General features: G+C 44.5%; 1 protein-coding gene across 1 annotated transcript in view; it reads left to right on the plus strand.

Moving 5' to 3' along the window:
* The window catches only part of UBAC2 (UBA domain containing 2), a 159132-nt gene extending 136832 nt beyond the window's left edge, over positions 1-22300 (plus strand). Inside the window, exons 8-9 of the mRNA XM_074962994.1 lie at positions 4240-4362; positions 18453-22300. Of these exons, the coding sequence (XP_074819095.1) occupies positions 4240-4362; positions 18453-18560 (231 nt within the window). The 3' untranslated portion in view covers positions 18561-22300. The remainder of the gene's footprint in view (positions 1-4239; positions 4363-18452) is intronic.
* The last annotated feature ends 755 nt before the right edge of the window (positions 22301-23055 follow it).

Consider the following 23055-nt stretch of genomic DNA (forward strand, 5'->3'; position numbering starts at 1 on the left):
GTGCTTTTTTTGTTGTGTGTATGATCTGAATAACTAGGTTCATTACTATAAATGACTCTACCTGAGTCTATACAAAAAGGCGTGTATGTCTTTTATGTGCAACATGCATTGTCTTGTATACCGCAGAAAGATGAGATACCAGGAAAGTGGTTTAACTAGTTCACAGCTTAATTAAGTAACATATCTGGGAACTATCCAGCAGTGACTTGTCCTGTGCAGACCATCCTTCATTTGTAACCTGTACCACCTTGCGGAGGGATGCTGTGAGCCCCTCATCCCTTTAATATGCTCCCAGAACTGTTGCTGGGACCCCACCACTCTCCTGTGACAATCGAGAGGGTTGTCTCCTTGCCGTTCCAGCCATTTGGAGCCCCAAGCCCATTCCCCACCTTCTCTAGGAGATGCCTTTTCCTAATCTGCTTCCAATTCTGGTTTATCAGGGAACAGGACCCCCGATTGAAAGAGTACCTGCACTGGGCACCTGCCAAGTTGTGATAAAATAAATTTCACAACCTGATATACCCACTGGGTCCCTGGGGTGCTGAGAGAAAGGAAAACACCAACCCACACTGCCCAGGTCAATCTGGCAGTGAGAAAAAAATTCCTTCCCAGCCCCCAAAGGGCAACTAGCACGATGCTCACAGCAAGGCCCCCAAACCCGCCCCTATTCTAATCCCAGTGGGCAGAAGGAGGAGCTTTCATTCCTAGTGAGGAATGGTGCCCTGGGCATGAAGAAGGGTTCATAAGACCTCCCCTTGTTTGTGGAGCCGTTAGACTTTTGCTACATCTCTCTATCCAACCAATCGCCAAGGAGCTCCCCCCCTCAAACCTGTGAGGAGGCTGAGCAGGGTGTGTGCATTCCTTAAAATGTCCAAGCGTTTACTTTCCCCTGCTGGCCTAGACAAAACCTCTCCCAGCTACGAGACTGTGGTGGGGAAGGCACTGTCAGCAACTTGATCATTTCTGCCCTAACATTGATTTTTAATGGTAATGCAACTTAATTGTCTTCTCTGCTGTGGCCTAAGAAGCAAGCCCTTACTTTAAAACAGTTTCTAAATAATGCAGGTCAACCCTAAGAGAGAGGGGGTGGCTCCTGACATGGGGAATAGACCTTCTACAGCTCCTTTCCTCATAGCATCCAATTCTAGGGACTAATGTTTGAAAGCTGATGGCGACATCCTGCCTACTCACTGTGACAAACTTTCTGCTGCTTCGAGACCCAGATTGGAAAAAAAGCCATCCCACGACTCTCGGAGGAATAGGGTGCACAAGTAGGGAGGTCAAAGGGAAAGTTTCCTTCCTTCCAGTAATTCTTTCATGACTTCCATCCACTGATAAAGTAGAGCACTAAAACCGGAGCTAAGAAAAGAGGCACAAGCTGGTAGTCCCATCTCCCCTGTAGAAAACACGAGCAGCAGCGGCTTTCGAGAACCATGAATGGGGAAAGGCAGGGGGAGATTTCACATACATCTTCCTAGGGACAGTCTTGAGATTACCATTGTCCAAGATACCTGGGAGATCTCAAAAAGTTGTTGGGATTGACTCTGGGTGTGAGCGGTGTGGCACAGTTAGAATTGCCTGGTCTGAAACCTCTTATGTTCTCCCTTATTTATCATTAAATTTGAATTTAGTTCACATAATAAACAGCCAGTTCACAAGCTCTGCTTGGATGTCACCAGACAGCTTGGAACAGATGTCACTGTCAATGAGAGTGGCGGAGAGGCCAATTGCAAATCTACAATGAAATATGCTCCTTTTGCATAGAAATTGTGTGCTAATAATAGATGACCCTTTAAAAGATGAGACGCTCCATTCAGTCAGGTCAGTCGACCATAGTGCAGATATTCCTCTGAAGTGTACCTGGATATTTGCATATTAAGTATGTTAGGGGGCATAAAATACACTGCAATTTAATATTTGCCATAAAACTGTGTATGAATGTGGGGGGAGGGTCTGAAAATGATTTCCTGTAAGGCAAGGCTTGGCAGTAGTCTTTTTTTTCCCTCCCCTTTTTGTCTATTTTTAAAAACTGGCATATGTGGGATTACTTGACTTCATGATGATTTTTCCATCCTACCTGCTCTGGGGCTGGATTTAGTTAAATTCTCAGCTTTTTATATAGTGCTAAACCTTAAACACTTTACAGATTTGCCTGATCGTATTATTGCTGCATTTATGATATTCCCTATAATTAATAAATAAAGAATACTGGATAATGGGACCTAGATCCAAAGGCCAGTGAAATGATTTAAAGGCAATTTAAAGCTGTGAAAAATTACTTATCTGATCTGATGTAGGTATTTCTAGGAAATGTGTCACTGTGGTATCTGCTTGAATCTGTTCTTACTACATTATCTGCATCCGTAGTTTAGTAAGATGTCTGTTGCTAAAGTGATGCTCTAAATACTTAGTACAGAAACTGCTTTTTTAAAGATTGAAAACACTTTGTTTTTGTGTGTTGCGGGTGCCAAATAGAAGGCTCATTTCTGAGAGATAGGGTGTCCCTTTGCAGTGTCAGTTGACAAATAACATGTACTTGTGAAGATTTTGTAGACCAAATAGAATAAATAAGTAATTAACCATGCTATAGGTACAGTTGGAAAGGCAGCTACACTTATTTCAGTTGTCAGATAGACCAGTACATTTATAAATTAGCACATTTTTTGACTGTCTGATGCCTTATGATTTCCAATGCATAGAATAAAAATGTCATAACATAGACAACCTTCTTCAATACATCAATTTTTCTTGGAATACATTGTTAAATACACCAATGTCTTTTTGTCCCTTGATCGTTTAAAGGAAATAAATACAAACGAAACTGAATTAATGCAACATTCTGGTTAGATTTTAAATTAATTGCCCCAGCCCAACGAAGCTTAAAGGGAAAAGCAGAGCTGGAAAAAAAATAACTTTTTTTAAGAGGAAGGTCTTCTGAGAAAGAGTTCTAGGCCCAAAATAGAGCAGCTGCAGGAAGGAAGCCCAGATCCCATACAAAATGAAAGGAAGAAGGACTTTCCACAATAGTGAGAGAGAAGAGGGAGGGAGACACGGGGAGTGAGGGTGAACAAGCTGCCTTTTAGACACACAAGCATCAGGAAAAAACACATAAAATAGAAAGATTGTAAAGGAACAGATGTTTTTTTCATGGGCAGTGGTTCTAATATTACCCATAATCTGTCAAAAAAAACTTTGCTGATACATCACTGTTACCTCTGGGCAATTATGTAAATAACACTTGACGTTACTGTATGTATTCGTTATACTTTAAAAAGTAAGCACCTTACAATTTCTTTTTCAATTCTTTACAATTCTGTTTGGTTACATTTACATTTTAAATTAAATTTCTGTTTTTGTAACACACTTTGTACAAAATGCATTTACTTTGGAACAATGCCAAAATGTGAAACATGATATTTAATAGAGTAAATCTAGGCAAGGAGGAGAATGTTTTCAAAGTCATTTCAACTGTATTAGATTCATACAGGCACTTAGATAGTACAGTGATGGCTGTAGAAAACTTTTACATGGCAACTGTATCATAGACATTCTCAGTAGGCTTTATCCTGAGTTTACCTCTGTGATTTTGTTGGTGCCCTGAGAAATCCACTCATTGCCTCCTCCTTAATCTCCTGCATTTTTTGCCTTTCCCATCTGTGATGATCTATGTTTCAGCCACTATCGTTCTGCCCAGGGAGAACTAGACTTCAGAATTATCGATTCCAACCTTTAATCGGTGAGCAGAGCTGCTGTTAAGTAATACAAAGTGCTCACACATCTTGACGTTATGGGCTTGATCCTGCAGTCAGTGCATGGAACTCCAGGCAGCTACACAGAGCAAGTGAAAGATCAGGTTTTATGTCTGTTGCAACAGAAGCAGTCAAACCTCTGTTTACTTGGGGAACAAGAGACCAGAACTCAGAGTTGCTCTCCTTCATGGTGGTGGGCTGCAGCTCCTTCAACACATATGGAATGCTAACATGAGCCTTAAACAGGAAATAAATACAACAGATAGCTCCTATTTATTAGTATATGTTTCCTTAATGTAGCAGAAACATTTTGATTAATTAGTAAAGCAAGAAAATATATCCTTTTGAGTACTGTAATTATTAAAGACTATGATATTATAGAAGTTATTGTTTGAAATAAACATTTTATTCAATACAATTGATACAAAACTGTCAGTTTTTATATCCTTTTTGGGTTAAAGGACTAATAATAATAAATATCTGGTTTCAGGGCAGGGTGATTAACTGGAATCGACTCTTTCCTCCTTTACGTCGTAGACATCATGCAAATTATCAAGATAATCGCCAGTCTGAGCAAGAGGCACCTCCACCTGCTGAGGTTTCTGAGGAACAGGTAAATATTTTTGTATTTTAAAACATAATTTAAATGGATGAGGGGTTGGCTACATGTACTATTTATCATAATCTGTAACATTATACCTGTGGTAACCCTCTATACAGTTAATATGTTGGTAGCTCAAATGAGAATACTAAATGACAGTTACAACATAAAGACAGATTGAACTAATGCAATTGCTTTTATGGGATTAGAGCTGCAAATTTATTTTAGAATTTCTGGCTTTGTATATAGCTTTTTTTTTAAAAAACAACCAGCTAGTTTTACTATTCAAATATGGTAAACAAATGGAGAATGGCAATTGGTTTGCATTATTCATGTTGAATATGTGTGGAGCTATTATTAGGGAAGTTTTGATTCTCCTTCATTGAGCTTGCCCTCTAAAATTTCCACATGCCGTCATGTATACACATCAAGCCACATAACACAAATAAAAATTTTATGCCAGCTGTGAATGGCTACACATGTGCAGTATAAAACTCAGTAAATACAGTTCTGTTTCATTAAAATAAGACAGGAATTGCTATGTTCTTGGAGTGCTTGTTCATGTCCATTCCAATTAGGTGTGCGTGTGTCACGTGCACAGACTTTGGAAACTTTTTCCCTTAGCTGCTACCATCGGGACGGTGGGAGTCCCCTAGAGTGGCGCCCTTATGGCATTGTATATAGTACCCTGCTGGCCCAACCCCCCTTCAGTTCCTTCTTACCGTCCCTGACGGCACTGGAACTTTCTCTCTCTCACTTGCGAGTTATCCCTTAGCTAATTTGGTTTTTCTGGTTAGAGTTGTTCTTAGATAGTTATCAAGTTAGTTAGATACAGTTTGTAGTTTTAGGTGTCTGGGAGTTAGTTCCAGCACCAGCCTTGGGTGCGGGGAATGCCGCAAGCCCAGGATTTCAAAGCTTGCGCCACTTGCCACACGTCTATGCCCAACAGCGACCCCCACGACTCCTGTCTCTGGTGTCTGGGAGAGGTGCATCAGGCTGAGCACTGCAAAATCTGCAAGGCCTTCAAGCCACACACTAAGAGACTTTCGTCTTAAGCAGCTGCTCATGGAGGCCGCGCTGCAACAGTGGGCCCAGACCACCTGGTACCAGGCTCGGGTTCCTCGGTCAGAAGTGTCCTGGCATCGGTGCGTGATCTGGCACCGCAAATCACCGGCACCAAGGCAGGCCAACCAACCGCTCAACCTCTCCAGCACCGGCTAAGTGTCATAAGAAGGGGGAAAGAGGGCGCTCCCCTCAAAGAGCAACCAAGATGCTTAGAGAGGCTCCTGGCATGCATAAACAGGATGCAGGCCCCCACCAGGAACGGGCACCGTCGACTCTGGCACCACAAGCCCCATTGAATCTGGTGCCCAACGACTTCAGTGCCAATGAGTGGCTGGAAGAGGTCCTGGAACACCCCTCCATTCCTGATACATTTGAGGCAGCGAAGAACCTCATCGAGCTGTCGGCGCCAAATCCCCTCCCATGCAGGGAGAAGCCTCCAGCACCGCCCAGGCAGGTGCCGTCCAGAGGGAAACCAGCAATGGTGTGCCACTCAAGGTCACCGATACAGCACCGTTCCCGTTCAAGCTCGGTGTAATGCCACTCCCCGGCACGCACGACCCAACGCAACGTTACGGCACTGGAGGCCGATGTACCCACGGCACCCTCGTCAGCGACTAGGCACCGTTCCATGATGCCGGCAGTCGCCCAGCACCGGAGCACAGTGCCAACTACCTCCCCAGCACCACATGAGAGACGCCGGTCCTGGGACACCTTGTACTGTTCGCGGTCCCGATCATCTTGGCACCGGTCCCCAACTCGCACCTCATGGCATCCTGTGGCCGCTCAAGCATCGGCACTGCCTTGGTCCTCTCCGTCGGCATCCTCCGGCTCCGAAGCCAACTCCAGTGGCTCTAATTACAACAGGCACTGGACCGTGAGCAGCAGAGAGTCCCACACAGTGTGGCAGCCACAGTGGCCACCTCTAGGACAGTGGCCTTTCTGGACCCCATGGGCCTATCATCAACAACAGGGCACTCTTTCTAGAGCGTCTAGGTCTGGGCACTCTATGCGACGCCACTCTAGGTCACCATATAGGCACACCTTGAGGGTGAGAGAGGCCACACTCTCTAGACCGCCCTCGGATCCCCAAGAGCAGCTGACAGTGACAGGTCCAGTGCTCGCGCTGTTACCAAGACAGGCAACGTCTCAGGAGGTGGCAGCCTCGTCGGGCCCTGACGCAGCCCAGGACCATGAGGACTTACAGGAAGGTCAGGACAAGGGCAACCAACAGCAGCTCACGTCCTCCTCTTCCCCAGACGAAGCGGTGGCAGATACATCAGTTTCAGGACCGCCACTGATCAACCATAGGGCCCACCAAGAGCTTCTCCGCAGGATTGCCCTCAACATGGGCCTCAAGGTGGAGGAAACTGTCGAGCAGGAGGATCCGATGGTGGACATCCTGGCTCCTGGAGGTCCCTCCAGAGTTGCGCTTCCTCTGATAAAGACCATACAGAGCAACTACAATACAATCTGGCAAACCCCGGCCTCCATCACACCAACGGCCACGGGGGTGGAAAGAAAATACTTCGCCCCATCCAAGGGCTACGAGTTCTTGTTCTGCCACCCTACTCCTACCCCTACTCTGACTTTGCGGCCAGAACCATAGCCTCAGGAGTGGTCATGCGGTGTTCAGCGTGGCTACAGGTGTCTGGCCTCCCCCCAAGATCCAAAACACCCTGCAAGACCTACCCTTGGAGGGCTTGGGCCTCTTTTCAGAGCAAACTGACTCCAGGCTACACAGCCTTAAGGATTCTAGGGCCATGCTGAAATCTCTAGGGATGCATACACCAGCAACCCCGAGGAAGCCCTTCAGGCCCCAGCCTCTGCAGCAGAGGCAGTACCAACCTCACCCCAGGCACAACCCATGTCACAGACAGGACAGAAATAACAGGTGTAGGCCGTCAAATAACATGCCTAACCAAGACCAGAATAAACCCCAGCCAGGGAACAAGCAAGGGTTTTGAAGGCACACTCGAGGACAGCCTACCAACCCAGTTCCAGGATCCATTCCCCTGGTTTTTAAACTGGCTATCCCACTTCTACCGTGCATGGTCCTGTATAACATCGGACCGCTCAGTCCTACACACGGTACAGGTGGGATACTCCCTCCAGTTCTCCTCCTTCCCCGTCCCTCTTCAGGGACCTCTCTCACAAGCAACTTACTTATGCAGGAGGTCCGTTCACTCCTCGAGATGGGGCAGTGGAGAAGGTTCCCCAGGAGCTAAGGGGAAAGGGATTTTACTCCCGTTACTTCCTAATTCCCAAGGCAAAGGGGGATCTCCGACCCATTCTTGACCTTCACAGACTCAACAAATTTATGGTCAAGCTCCGGTTCCACATGGTCTCCCTAAGCACTATCATCCCGTCACTGGATCCAGGAGATTGGTACGCTGACCTCAACATGAAGGATGCCTATTTCCACATTGCCATCCATCCGGCACACAGACGCTTCCTCCGGTTTGTAATAAACCAAGAGCACTACCTGTTCACGGTGCTCCCATTCAGTCTGTCCACGTGTTCACCAAGTGCGTGGCGGTGGTGGTGCCCTTCCTGTGAAAAAGGCAAATTTGAGTGTACCTGTACCTCGGTGACTGGCTACTGACAGGACGATCCACGGACCAGGTACAGTCCCAAGTGACAACTGTCAGCTTTCACAGACTGGGGCTCCTCCTCAACATACACAAGTGGTCACTCATACCTTCCCAAAGGATAGCGTTCAGAGGGGCAATCCTGGACTCAGTACAGGTGAAAGCGAGCCTTCCAGAGCCCAGATTTCAAGCCATAGAGCAAATTGTCAGGACAATGTTACAATACCCCACCACGAATGTAAGGAATTAGCTAATAGCACATATGGCAGCCTGTACGTCCATGGTCAAGCATGCCAGACTGAGGTTCAGGCCCATATGGGCATGGCTCGCAGCATGTTACTGCCCGTCCTGAGACCCCCCTGAACCTGATAGTAACAATACCCGGGCAGGTCCGAGAGTCCCTGTGTTGGTGGCTGGACTGACCAGTAGTCTGTGCAGAAGTCCCCTTTGCTGCGCCCCATCCTTCTCTGACGCTAATAACGGACACATCAGATCTGGGCTGGGATGCACACTTAGGGGATCTGAGAACACAGCATCTGTGGTCGCAAGATGACATACCCGTCTGTATCAACCTGAAGGAGCTCGGAGCGGTTCGTCTGGCCTGTCAAACCTTTCACACCACTTTGCAAGGTCACAGCGTGAGAGTCCTGACAGACCACACCACTGCCATGTTCTACATAAACAAAAAGGGCGGAGCTCGCTCCTCACCCCTCTGCCACGAGACCCTTCTCCTCTGGGACTTCTGTATATCCCGGTCCATTCAGCTGGAAGCATCCTACCACCCCGGGGTACAGAACGAGCTGGCAGTTCACCTCAGCAGCTCCTATGAGACTCACGAATGGTCGATCAGATCAGACATCATGCAGTCAGTTTTCCAAAGGTGGTGTTATCCCCAAGTAGATCTCTTTGCCACCAAAGACAACAGACAGTGCCCTCAGTTCTGCTCATTTCAAAACCACAGCCTGGGTTCAATTTCCGACATGTTCTTAATACTGTGGGGCGAGGGGCTGAAGTATGCCTTCCCTACAATCCTGCTGGTCCACCAGGTCCTGCTCAAAATTCTCAGGGAGAGGGTGATGGTAATCATGATTGCCCCGTCTTGGCTGTGGCAGCATTGGTACATGACTCTCCTCCTAGAGCTGTCTGAAGATGCCCCGATAGCCCTGCCCCTCTACCCAGATCTGATCACACAGGACCACGGGTGCCTTCTCCACCCAAACCTACAGTCTCTGCACATCATGGCTTGGAAACTCCATGGCTAAATCCCATGGAGAGCCAGTGCTCTCAGCCAGTGAGACAGATTCTCCTTGGTAATAGGAAACCTTCTACCAGGGCAACATATCTGGCAAAATGGAAAAAGTTCTCCTGCTGGTGTGAACCCAAACATCTTCCACCGCTCCAGGTTTCTATCCCGATTGTTCTGGACTACCTGCTACACCTCAAGCAACAAGGCCTGTCTCTTTCGTGTATCAGAGTGCACCTGGCAGCTATCTCAGCTTTCCATCCAGGGGAATCTGGGCATTCGGTGTTCTCAAATCCCATGGTGTTGCGCTTCCTTAAGGGACTGGAGGGTGTACCCATATTCTCGTCTTCCAGTCCCAACCTGGAATCTGAACCTGGTCCTCTCCAAACTCATGAGCCCACCATTCGAACCCCTGGCCACTTGTTCCCTCCTCTACCTTTCATGGAAGGTAGCGTTCCTGGTGGCCATTACGTCGGCAAGGAGGGTCTCTGAGCTGAGAGCTCTCACCTCTGAACCCCCTTACATGGTGTTTCATAAGGACAAGGTGCAGCTTAGACCGCACCCTAAATTCCTCCCCAAACTGGTCTCCCAATTCCACATGGGACAGGATATTTGTCTGCCAGTGTTCTTTCCAAAGCCCCATACGAGCCCATAGCACCACAGCTTACACATGCTGGATGTTCGAAGGGCCTTCACGTTCTACACAGAGTGCACGAGGTCTTTCCACAAATCAACGCAATTGTTTGTGGCCATAGCCAGTAGAATGACGGGCCTTCCAATTTCTGTGCAACACATATCGCCCTGGATCACAGACTGCGTTCGCATGTGCTATGAGTTGGCCAAGATCCCAGCCCCAGCAATCATAGCCCATTTGACCAGAGCGCAAGCGTCTTCGACTGCCTTTCTGGTGCAGGCCCCATCCATGAGATCTGCAAGGCAGTTACCTGGTCTTCAGTGCATACATTCACAGCCCATTATGCCATCAATCAGCAGGCCAGAGATGATGCAGCGGTTGGCAGGGCTGTCCTTCAGTCAATCGTTCCATGACTCCTACCCACCTCTGATGGTAAGCCTGGAAGTCACCTAATTGCAATGGACATGAATAAGCACTTGAAGAAGAAAAGATGGTTACTTACCTCTCGTAATTGTTGTTCTTCGAGATGTGTTGTTCATGTCCACTACAGTACCCATACCCCTCCCCCTCTGTCTGAGTCAACAGCAAGAAGGAACTGAAGGAGGGTTGGGCCAGCAGGGTACAATATACACACTGCCATAAGGGCGCCTCTCTAGGGGATTCCCCTGCCCTCCTGACAGGAGCTGTTAAGGGAAAAAGTTTCCGACATCTGTGCACACAACGTGCGAACACCTAATTGGAATGGACATCAGTGGAGTAAGGGCAGGGGGTGGGAGCCGGAGTGAGGTTGGGGACTCGGGAGAGTGGGGTGGGAAGAGACAGAGAGAAGGCAAGGCCTTGGGGGAAGGAGCAAGGTAGGAGCAAGGGGCAGGGCCTCAGGGCAGAGCGGGGGTGGAGCACTTCCTGGGAAAAGTAAAAGTTGGTGCCTATGCCCAGAGGTCTAATGATCGTTTCCCTTTTCCTCTCAGAAAGCTTTTTCCTGGGGTGGGATGTAGTAGAGCAGTGGGTCCTCCAGCAGGGGATCACGAAGACCTGGTAAACCCCATCTAAGGTGACCAGATGCAGGGCTGGCCTTACCATGAGGCGAACTGAGGTGGCTGCTGCCTCAGGTGCCAGACTGTGAGGGGGGTGCCACTAGGACCCGGAGTGTAGAAAATTGTGTCTGCTGCTGGTGCATATGTATTCTCTCTGCTCTAGATGCACAGAGATGGTGGAGTGCTGTGCTGGAGGAAAGAGGGCACAAGAGACGTAACAGGCAGGCAGGAGAAAAGGTGAGAGGGAATAACAGAAAGCAGCAGGAGCTGCAGGGAGAGAGAGAGGAGGAGGAGCCTCTTATGTACCTCTCTAGCATCCCCAGGAGCCTGGACTGATTAACACCAGCTTCTCTGGGAGTTTCTTGTTTCCTGCTGCTTCCCTGAGCCCTCTTGAGGAGAACAGGCAGTCAACTGAATTAGTAGGAGTCAGTTAGGGCCTTAAGACGCTGATATTTTCCCTCACTCAGGCCCTGCTACCAGCCTGCTTATTTGTCCCCTTCAATTGAGTGTTGAGAGCCACTATAGCTGGCACAGAACAGCAGTCATGAGTGAAAGAAAAAAATGGCCCTCTGGGGCAGCATTCAGACAAAGAAAGAAAGCAAAGGAAGCTTTTCTATCTAAGCAGGAAGGAGCTCTCCTGAGATATATAGACACAAATGTTCACGGTGAGCTTTCCGGCCCCAGTGAGGATGTGAGTGGTGAGGAGATGCCTGATCTTCCAGTTAGCCAGAGTGCAGTTTTGCAGCTACTGGACCATCCATATCTCCATCTCAAATGGATGTAACCATGCACATTCCTGAAGAAAAGTGTAGACCACAGAAGAGTGTGGTGGAGGTGCAAGAAACAGCTGCTGCTGCTGAGTTTAGTTCCATAAGTCTAGATGATCCAGGACTGTGGACCCACTTGAGCAGTAGCCTGAGGGACTTCCTTGTCCTGCATGGGCTACAGCAAGTGAAAAACTTCATGTTCCCCAAAGACAGTGAAAATAGAAGTTTCCATCGAACACATTACTGGCGTGAAATCCCCAATGGTGACAAAGTGAGAGGCCATGGCTTATGTACTCAAAAACTCAGAATGCTGCATACTGTTTTTGTGGCAAACTCTTCCAGTCTAATATTCCAGCCACTTTGGGTTCTATAGGAACAAAGGACTGGAAAAATCTGGCTAGAAATCTGGCATGCCATGAGAAGGCAGCAAGTCACCAGAGAGCATTCCATAGGTGGAAAGAGCTTGAGATGAGACTAAGGTTAAAGGCCACCATAGATGATCAGCATCAAGAGAAGATTGCATCAGTCTCTTTACTGGCAAAATGTTCTGAAAAGGCTCATTGCCATTGTGAGAATGCTTGCTACCCAAAACCTAGCACTGGGCGGCACTTCAGATCAGCTGTATGTGCTGATGCTATACTCCAGGAGCATCTAAGAAGAGTCGAGACACCACTGACTTCCTGAGGAAACTACAATCCATCGGTGATCTTCCTGATAACACCATCCTGGCCACTATGGATGTAGAAGCCCTCTACACCAACATTCCACACAAAGATGGACTACAAGCCGTCAAGAACACTATCCCCGATAATGTCACGGCTAACCTGGTGGCTGAACTTTGTGACTTTGTCCTTACCCATAACTATTTTACATTTGGGGACAATGTATACCTTCAAATCAGCGGCACTGCTATGGGTACCCGCATGGCCCCACAGTATGCCAACATTTTTATGGCTGACTTAGAACAACGCTTCCTCAGCTCTCGTCCCCTAACACCCCTACTCTACTTGTGCTATATTGATGACATCTTCATCATCTGGACCCATGGAAAAGAAGCCCTTGAGGAATTCCACCATGATTTCAACAATTTCCATCCCACCATCAACCTCAGCCTGGTCCAGTCCACACAAGAGATCCACTTCCTGGACACTACAGTGCTAATAAACGATGGTCACATAAACACCACCCTATACTGGAAACCTACTGACCGCTATTCCTACCTACATGCCTCCAGCTTTCACCCTGACCACACCACACGATCCATCGTCTACAGCCAAGCTCTGCGATACAACCGCATTTGCTCCAACCCCTCAGACAGAGACAAACATCTACAAGATCTCTATCAAGCATTCTTACAACTACAATACCCACCAGCGGAAGTGAAGAAACAGATTGATAGAGCCAGAAGAGTTCCCAGAAGTCACGTACTACAGGACAGACTCCAGCGAGAGACTGTTGAATTGGAATTCATTTGCAAATTGGATACAATTAACTTAGGCTTGAATAGAGACTGGGAGTGGCTAAGTCATTATGCAAGGTAACCTATTTCCCCTTGTTTTTTCCTACCTACCCCCCCTCCCCCGTTCCTCAGACGTTCTTGTTAAACCCTGGATTTGTGCTGGAAATGGCCCACCTTGATTATCATACACATTGTAAGGAGAGTGATCACTTTAGATAAGCTATTACCAACAGGAAAGTGGGTTTGTGTGGGTGGGAAAAAAAACGGGGGGGGGGAGAAAACCTGGATTTGTGCTGGAAATGGCCCACCTTGATAGTTGTTGGGGACACTGGGACATGGCCACTAGGTAACTCGAGGGGATGGAAGACCACGAGTGTTGATGAAGCCCCCTCGCACTAGGCCCAGGTGTCCTTGGCCCCCCCCCCCCGCCTGGAGGCACTCACAGCAGCTCTGCGTACTAGGCCCAAGTGTCCTTGGCCCCCCCGCCTGGAGGCACTCGCAGCAGTTATGCTGAGGATCTGCAACAATATGTTGCAGAGTCAGACTGCCTGAAACTAAACAAGGCCAAACAGGGCAGATATGGAAGAAAAATGCTGAATAAAGGAGCTTTATGTATGGTTTAACAAATGATACAGAGAACAAGAGAACTAGCTGGGAACTGGATTGGCTGGCTATATGGATACTTAGGGCAGCTTGCTATTGGATAAGTATGCTGGAAAAAAGGATGTATAAAAGCCTGTGTAACTTCCTGCTCTGTGTGCAGGATTTGAGATCTTATTCTCCCTGTACCTTTTTGCAGCTGCAAATAAACTTTTCTGCTTCTCCACCCCGTTGTGATTATCGGGTGTAGCATACCGGGTAGCGAACCAACTCCAGCTGTTGTTTAGCCTCTCGGCACTGGGTGCCGGCAACATTATCATACACGTTGTAAGGAGAGTGATCACTTTAGATAAGCTATTACCAGCAGGAGAGTGGGGTGAGGGGAGAGAAAACCTTTTGTAGTGGTAAACACCCATTTTTTCATGGTTTGTATGTGTAAGAACATCTTCTGTATTTTCCACAGTATGCATCCGATGAAGTGAGCTGTAGCTCACGAAAGCTTATGCTCAAATAAATTGGTTAGTCTCTAAAGTGCCACAAGTACTCCTTTTCTTTTTGCGAATACAGACTAACACGGCTGTTACTCTGAAACCACCAAAGAAATGTACACACAACACTACCTTGGAAAAACAATTCAAAATGAGATCATACAGTTACTGGCAACAAAAGTCAAACAGAAGATTGTGGCAGATCTGAAGTCAGCAAGATATTACTCTGTTATTCTGGATTGCACTCCTGACATCAGCCATACGGAACAAATGATTTTAATGGTGCGTTTTGTAACAACACCAGAACCTAGTGAAAATGTCCCTGCAGTGGTGACTGTCAGAGAGCATTTTCGAGAATTTATTGACATTGATGATACTACAGGAGCTGGTATGACAAATGTGCTTCTTAAAAAGCTGGAAGATATGGGAATTGTGATAGCTGACATAAGAGGTCAGGGCTACGATAATGGTGCCAACCTGAGAGGAAAGAACAGAGGAGTGCAGACACGGATCCGAGAGTTGAACCCTCGAGCTTTTTTTGTCCCATATAGTTCTCATTCATTGAACTTGATGGTCAGTGATGCAGCATCAGCTTCTAGTGAGGCTGCTGAATTTTTTTAATGTAATTCAAAGCATCTGTGTATTTTTCTCTGCATCAACTCATCGATGGCAAACTTTGAAGCAACATCTGGGAACATCCTTTCTGACACTGAAACCGCTGAGGGCCACACAATGGGAAAGTCGAGTGGAGGCGATAAAGCCTATCAAACACCAAGTTGGGAAGATAGATGTTGCCATTATGAAGGATAATGCTATGACAGGAATTGTTCGTGGGAGAACAGTGGCAGAGGGAAATGGAATCACCAGAAACATACATAACTTCAAAATTCTGTGTGGCTTAGTGTTGTGGCATGACATACTGTTTGAAATAAATGTTGTAAGCAAGAGACTCCATGGTGTTGACCTTGATATATCTGGAGCAATGGAACAACTGTACAAAGCAACGTCATACCTACAGTCTTACCGGTCAAATGAGGGATTTCAAAACGTTCTGAAGAGTGCACAGAGATTGGCAGAGGATCTTCACACTGAAGCTATTTTCCCACCCATTCAAGAATACAAGAATCACCGAAGAAGAAGACATTTTGATTACGAGGCATGGGATAATTCCATAAGAGACCCCAAACAACAATTCGAAGTTGAATTCTTTAACCAGGTGCTAGATAGTGCAATACAGTCAGTTGAAGAACATTTCGTGCAGCTCAAGGAACACAGCAGTATATTTGGGATGTTGTATAATATTCCAAAACTCCTCATTATACCTGAAAAAGACCTACACCAGCAATGCAGGGACTAGAGACAGTGTTGACACATGATGACATGCACAATATTGATGCGAGTGATTTAGGGGAGGAACTGAAAGCCCTTTCAAGATACATTTAGGTGAGATCAAGTCCAAAGGTTGTTCTGGAATATATGTACACAAATAAGATGACCGCCCTCTTTCCAAATGCTTTAGTTGCTCTGCACATACTTCTAACACTTCCTGTAACAGTTGCCAGTGGAGAAAACTTCAGCTTGGAGAAGCTGCTAATAAAAACACATCTACGCTCCACAATGACACAGGAGAGGCTGGTTGGCCTTGCAACCATCTCAATAGAGCATGACCTTCAGGAAGCAGTTCAAATCTTTGCAACCAAGAAGGCACGGAAAGCACCACTTTGATTATTCAAACAGATAAAAATGCCAGTGTTTACTATGCAGACAAGAAAAGTTACATTTGCTGTTCAGGCTTTTGAAAGTTAAGTGTTACTTAACATTTTTGAACAAGGCATTTTAAATTGCTAGTTCTCCTTTATTGGGGTAGGTAGCAGAGCAGTACCATGAGAGGAGTAGAACAGGAAGAAGTCAGAATTGGGACCTTTCCAAGTTTTGGCCCAAGCGAGGGGGCATGGGGGCATCATTTGAGCTCCCCGCCTCAGGTGCCAAAATGTTGTGGGCTGGCCCTGGCCAGGCATCCTGATATTATCCCGTCCTGATCGATATTACAGGTTTTTTCTATCCCCCCCACCTGGGAGGAAAAAAAGTATTCTGATTTTTCACACTTGCTGTCTGGTCACCTTTCCCCACACAGGGACTTTTAGATGCTGCTTTGGTATGAAATCTAGTTTGATGTGAGACTATTGTTGCAAAGATGTCAAAAGTAGCATAATTCATTCTTCCCATAAAGATGAGACATAAATGTTGCATTTAAAAGGGACACTCACACAAAAATTATCAGTGACCTATTTGACAACCTGACAATTTATTAGTTTTCAAAACCTTTAGTAATATATGCATAGATTAAATCAGAGGAAAATATTTTTGAAATCCAGGATAAATGTTACAATACTGAAAGTACTGCCAAAAAAACAAAATGTAGCTTTCTTGCCAACATCCAGTCAAAATTATGTTCAGAATATGCACAGTCTACATTTCCAGATACAAATGCTAGATTCACTCTATTTACACTATTTAACGTTTTTATCAATGACCTGGAAGAAAACATAAAATCACCACTGATAAAGTTTTCAGACAGCATAAAGGTTCGGGAAGTGATAAATAATGAAGAGGACAGGTCTGGATAACTTGGTAAACTGGGCACAAGCAAATAATTTGCATTTTAATATGGCTAAATGTAAAAAATACACATCTAGGAACAAAGAATGTAGGCCATACTACAATGATGGTGGGTCTTTATTCTGGGAAGCAGTAACTCTGAAAAAATTGGGGAGTCATGGTGGATAAGCAGCTGAACATGAGCTCCCAGTGCAACGCTGTGGCCAGAAGGGCTTAATGTGATTGTTGGATGCATAAGCAGAGGAATCTCAAGTAGGAGGAAAGAAGTTATTTTACCTCTGTATTTGGCACTGTGGTGACTGCTGTTGAAATACAGTGTGCAGTTCTTGTGCCCACAATTCAAGAAGGAGGTTGATAAATTGGAGGGATTCAGAGAAGAGCCATAAGAATGGTTAAAGGATTAGTTGGTGATAAATAGATTCTAGGAGCTCCATCTATTTAGTTTAACAAAGAGAAAGTTAAGCAGTGACTGGATACAAATATTTGATAAAGACCTCTTCAGTCCAACAGAACTGTATAACAAACTCCAGTGGCTGGAAGTTGAAGTAAGACAAATTCAGACTAGAAATAAGACATAAATATTTAAAATGAGGGTAATTAACGTTTGGAAAAACTTACCAAGGGTCATGATGGATTCTTTATCACTGGCAATTTTAAAATCAAGATTGGATTTTTTTTGTTAAGATATGCTCTAGTTAAAAAGGAATTATTTTGGGGAAGTTCTGTGTCCTGTGTTATACATGCGGTCAGACTAGGGACCACAATGTCCCTTGGAAATCTATTAGTCTTGTGATGCAGGAAAATGCATATTTGCTGCTGTGCCCTAGAGGGAACAGGCAGTTGCACTGATACCTACCCATCTCTCAATGTTTCCTTTTGGGGAAGGGCAGTTTTAATCTTCAATGCAGGCTCCATAGGGACCTGCCAGTGGAGGACGAATCAAAGTATCTCCCAGCCTGCTTGTGGCTTACCACTTCTGGGGCTATGCTGTCTGGTTTCAGGCCTTATCCCCCAGTAAGGGCGTAATAGTGAGTGCTTCTGCTGCCATGACCATTTGGTGAATTTTGCCAAAAATTTTAATTTACTGTCAGCTGTGATTGGAATAAAAATAAAACTATTTCAAAAGAAATCAGTCAGATTTTCACTTATAACTAAACCCAATAAAAAAATGTAGATTTTACAATTCCTCCAGCTTGAAACTGGTATGATTTATCCATTTAGATATTGAATGTATCACACTGTGTTATAACATAGAACAAAACTGGATTTAAATGCAGTGCTGTTTGAGTCAGCATGTATAAAAGAAAGTTGGCAGGCAAAAAGTTAGCCATCAAAATTATATTGTAGCATGTAAAAGATGCTTCTCAAGTACCTATTGACCACTGGAATTACTGTTTTATTGCAAACTGTATTTTATCAACTGCAGTAATGTTTTCTGGCTGATCCAACCACGTCATATCAGATAAGTGATATTTAAAAAAAAAGACCTGTCATTGCACAGACTGTTCAGTAATAAACCATACGGTTTTGCTGCTATATGATAACTTTAAAAGGAAAAATGAATAAAACTGTGATTAAAGGTGTTCTTTTTTATTTCTCTTACAGGTTGCACGACTTATGGAAATGGGATTTTCCAGGGTAGATGCTTTGGAAGCTCTGAGAGCTTCAAATAATGACCTTAATGTAGCTACCAACTTCCTACTGCAGCACTGATGATCGCTTCTGATAAAAAACTTTAGTTGATATGTTTATCTACCAGCAGAAAGAGGATCAAAGCCACCTGCTGGATAGACTCATAAAGAGCAAAAGCCAAGAAGAAGAAATGTCTACTATACGCAATATTTCAAAGTAGTGTTAATGGATGACACTGACTGTTCCTAAACCACCAAATAAAGTGGTGGTTACTGTTCTGGTTATTCTTTAAAAGTAACTTGAATCTCTATATGTTACATGATATCATCAAAATTTATTTTAAAAAATTTGGTGTCTTTCTCTTTTAAATCAGTATTAAAGATATTATCATTATTAATAACTAGGAAATACAGAAGCAACTCAAACTGCTGCAAACAGCTAAATTTACCTATCAGGAAAAATTACAATTCTATTCTTTTTTCAATTTCTTTGCTCTAAAACTGTAACTCTTATTTAATATTTTACAGTATTTGATTTTTGATCACAGTAATGAGAAAATGTTCAGATGTGGTGGGTAATGTTATTTCCATAAAGAATTATGTGACTAACATGTCATTCATCAAGAAGTTTTATTAATGTTTGTAATATTTTCTGTCTTTCTCTCTCTCTCTCTCTCTCTCTCTCAAAATCCTTTTTAAATAAAAGTTGTCATTCAATACCATAATTCATGTAGGATACCAGAACTGTTATGTGCGTATTGCAGGTTACATTAAGTGACCGGTATAAATTTAAACTATACAAATTGTGTAGATGACTATACAGATCAGACAGCATGAAAATACTTGAATGGAAGTGGTAAAAGGAATTAGCTGATTACAATAAAATCAGGCCTGACATCATTAATTTGATTTGGGCAGATTTCCATGGTAACATGATGGATGTGTTTAGTTTAGTGATGCTGTGTGTTTGTTTTGGTTTTTTGAGCAGCCTATACATTTCTTTAAAAAAAAAAATACAAACCAGGCAGAGGAAAAGACCATTCTTCTGGTTCTGTCTGGTCTTAGTTTTCCACTGTTATAGATGCAGACCACCCTCGGTGTACTGTTGGAGGCTGCACTTACTGTCAGTCACTGACTGGAAGCCTAGCCTTTGGAAGGATTGACTCAAGCCAACAGGAGTCTAATGGCAGGGGCGCAAGAAATGGGTTTTAGAGTTTAAAATGATAAATATACATATTTCACCTCTTTTTCAGAAGTGCTGTGCCTCCTCAGCTTGGGAGTTACTGGGTACTCAGCACCCCAGCAAATCAAGCCAGTTATTATGGAGGTGCCAGTTCTAGCTCCATAATTAAAGTTAAGTTGAGTTTTGCACTTAAATGTATAATATATACATGTGTAACATGTATTTTATATATGTGCGTACTATATGTATTATACATATATGACTGAGAACAGGACTGAAGATGTCGTGGAGAATGAAGTGGGTGGAGTAAGAAGTTGGAAGGGAAGAAGAGAACAGAGGGGGCAGAGAGAGAGGAGGGAGAACTATATTTTAGAAATCAAAATGAGGGGATAATTGGGATTTCTGAAAATGGCAGCTTTACAGTATTCTGCAAAATGAACAGAAAATAACATCAGATTTTGTTCACACTTAGGTACATAATGTACTTACAATACAGATTATTGTGCTCATGTCTTAATTTCCATTGGACTGATTAAGAGATTTGAAATGAGAGACCATTATTTTATCTTGTGAACGTTGTAACGTGAGGTATTTGCATGCAGCTGCAGTCTTTTTGTATACTCTTCCTGCGTTTTTAAGTGAAATATTATTTTGTTCACATAAAGATGACTGGCATTTTTCTTGCATGGGTTAAGGAGATGTCTGGAGTCTGCTAAGTCTGAAAACTGCCTGGATCATAAAGAGAAGCCCCGGAACCTTAAAAAGAATCTGTTCAAAAACAGTATGCTGATTTGCAGCTCACTTAAAACTTTTGGAGTATAAGTCTAAGAGGTCATACTTTTTTATTTTAAAACGCGTCTAAAGTCTCCCCATCATTATCAGAATAATTGTATAATAGGTGGCCATAAACGGTGATAAATAATTGCAGATAGAATCAGTTACCCATGGACAGAATTATTTATTTATATCTTACCCAGTGTAAAAGTAAAAAATTAAATATAACAGATACCCTTCCAGATACTGTCCTACTATAGAAACAAGGGCCAATAGAGCTGCATCCAGATTCTGTACAGATTTTACACTCAGAATTTGCAAGTATGTAATCAGAGTGCAGTTCAGGACATTACTAGAGTATTTGCAGATTAATATTCTGTATGTCTAAATATTTTATTTTTGTTTTATATTGCAGTGGTATCCTGGTGTCCCAATTCAGACCTAGGTCCATTGTGGTAGGCACTCTATGAATGTACAAACATATTGGGTGAAATCCTAGCCTTGCTGAAGTCAGCGACAAAACTCCCATTTGACTTCAAAGGGGCCAGGATTTCACCCAGGGCCCCTGTCTTAAAATGCTTGCAGTCTTCTATTGTCTTCATACAAAAACTTTTTTTTTCTTTTTGATCCCAGACTCTACTGAAGAAATTTTGAAGGTGATTCATTCAGCAAAGTGGGACTTGTAGAAATTAGAGCTGGAAAAGGTCTGTTGGGTCACCTGCTGTAGACCATCTCCATGTATGTGCAAGATAGTTCCTTAGAGCATATTTACTAGTGCTTTGTCCAGTCTACTTTTAAATGTGTGAGATGATATGGTTTCCATGTTGAGTGCACTCCAGACATTTTTTGAAGAGGCAAAAGAAAGAGTCTGCCCTTTCCCTTTAGCAGAAAACAAATCGATTTTCTATAGGAAAAGGCTGCAAGGACGAAATCCAGGCCCTGTTGAAGTGAGTGGCAAAATTGTCATTGACTTTATTAAAACCATAGTCTCACCTGGAGGGTATGTCTACACTGCAGCTGGGAGCCTCCCAACCTAGCTAGACAGACTTGCACTAGATTCACTTGAGCAAGCTTGCTAAAAATACCAGGGTGGACGTGGCTCTAGCCACCCGAGCTCAGACCTAGTGTGTCGGGTGGGCAAGGAGCCTGAGTGCCGCCCAAGCCTCAATGTCCATGCTGCTGCTGTTAGTGCACCAACTCGAGTCCCGCTAGCACAAGTCCACCTGGGCTGGAAAGCTTTCTCCCAGCTGCAGTATAGACAAACAGCCTAAGAGTCTCAAGTAGTGGTCACTATCACAGATTTCACTAAGGCTAAGAACATTCTTTAATGATGAAGCTTCTGTTGATGAGAATAATTTATCAGAGTGAGATCTTTACCTGTTGTATGGTATTTGGGAAATACACATAGCTTTCCATGGGATGACTGCAGAACTCTACAGTGGGAACAGCAGGTTCCCAGGGTCTTTCCTTTGTTTTAAGGTGCAATATGGTGGAGCTCTCTCCAGAAGACATTGTACTTGTCAGAAATGTCCTCCTCTCACAGTATAGGGGACAGAGATTACTACCTCTCAAATGATTAAATTTACAGTAACATTTAGCTTCTTATATACATAGCTGTGGTTTGTAGTGCCTATTGATGCCTTAAGAAACTAATTATTTAAGCAAAAGATTATGTGCAGATATTTTTGTACAAAACCAAGCAAAATACATCCTAGGAGTCCGAGACACTTGGCAAAATACTCAGCCATCTTACATATGTGGTTATGATGCTGTATGTAACTCTGGAACGTTTTATTGTGGCTATAATATGGGTTGGTTAAAAGAAAATTAAAAAGATGCATTCCAGGAATCCTCTCTCTTTTACTGTATGTATGCATTTATTGTACTTGTGTTTAACTATATATCAGAGGTGCCCAAACTTTACAGCACTAGGAACCACGCTTGACACTTTGCAATCTAGTTTGTCTATGAACATGCACACTATTTTTTGTATTTGTACCTACCTTGATAAATGAATAGAAATCAATTGTCAATTCACTAGAGAGAAAAACCTGGCATTGATTAGCTTGATTTTACCATATAATTTCAGGGAGAGATGGCCATTGTGTAAGGGGACACTAAAACTCAGTGGGGGTGTTTTGGTTGGCTAGCTCCCAGTACCAAAAGAAAGGGGAAGGGATCAGTGGGAAATCAGGATCCTGAGACTGACAGTCCCCAGGAACAATGGGGAGAGGCCGATGCTCCAGGTCAGCCTGATTGACAGGGCAGACAGGCTAATGAGGGAGTCAGGAGGCCGGGGGGTCCTGTCCTCTGTGTGAGCTGGAATTGCCTGGGTTAGACAGAGTGGGGCCGAGCTGAGCTGGGGAGCAGAGCTGTGCCAGCCAGAGGGGCCAGAAAAGCAGCCCAGGAAGCAGGTCAGTGCTGGAAGCAGTGTCACAGAGCAGACCTGTCCTGGGAGCAGAGCTGTAGCAACCAGAGCCAGAGGGGCCAGAGAAGCAGCCCAGGTTGCTGGAGGCAGAGCAGCAGCAGCAGCTGTGCTGAGGCAGAGTGGAGGTGGGGCTGGAGCAGTCCAGAGCTGGGTACGGTGAGCAGCTGGGGACAGCGAGGGGGACCCTGGGCA

Source organism: Natator depressus, chromosome 1 (assembly GCF_965152275.1).
Source record: "Natator depressus isolate rNatDep1 chromosome 1, rNatDep2.hap1, whole genome shotgun sequence".
NCBI lineage: Eukaryota > Metazoa > Chordata > Testudines > Cheloniidae > Natator > Natator depressus.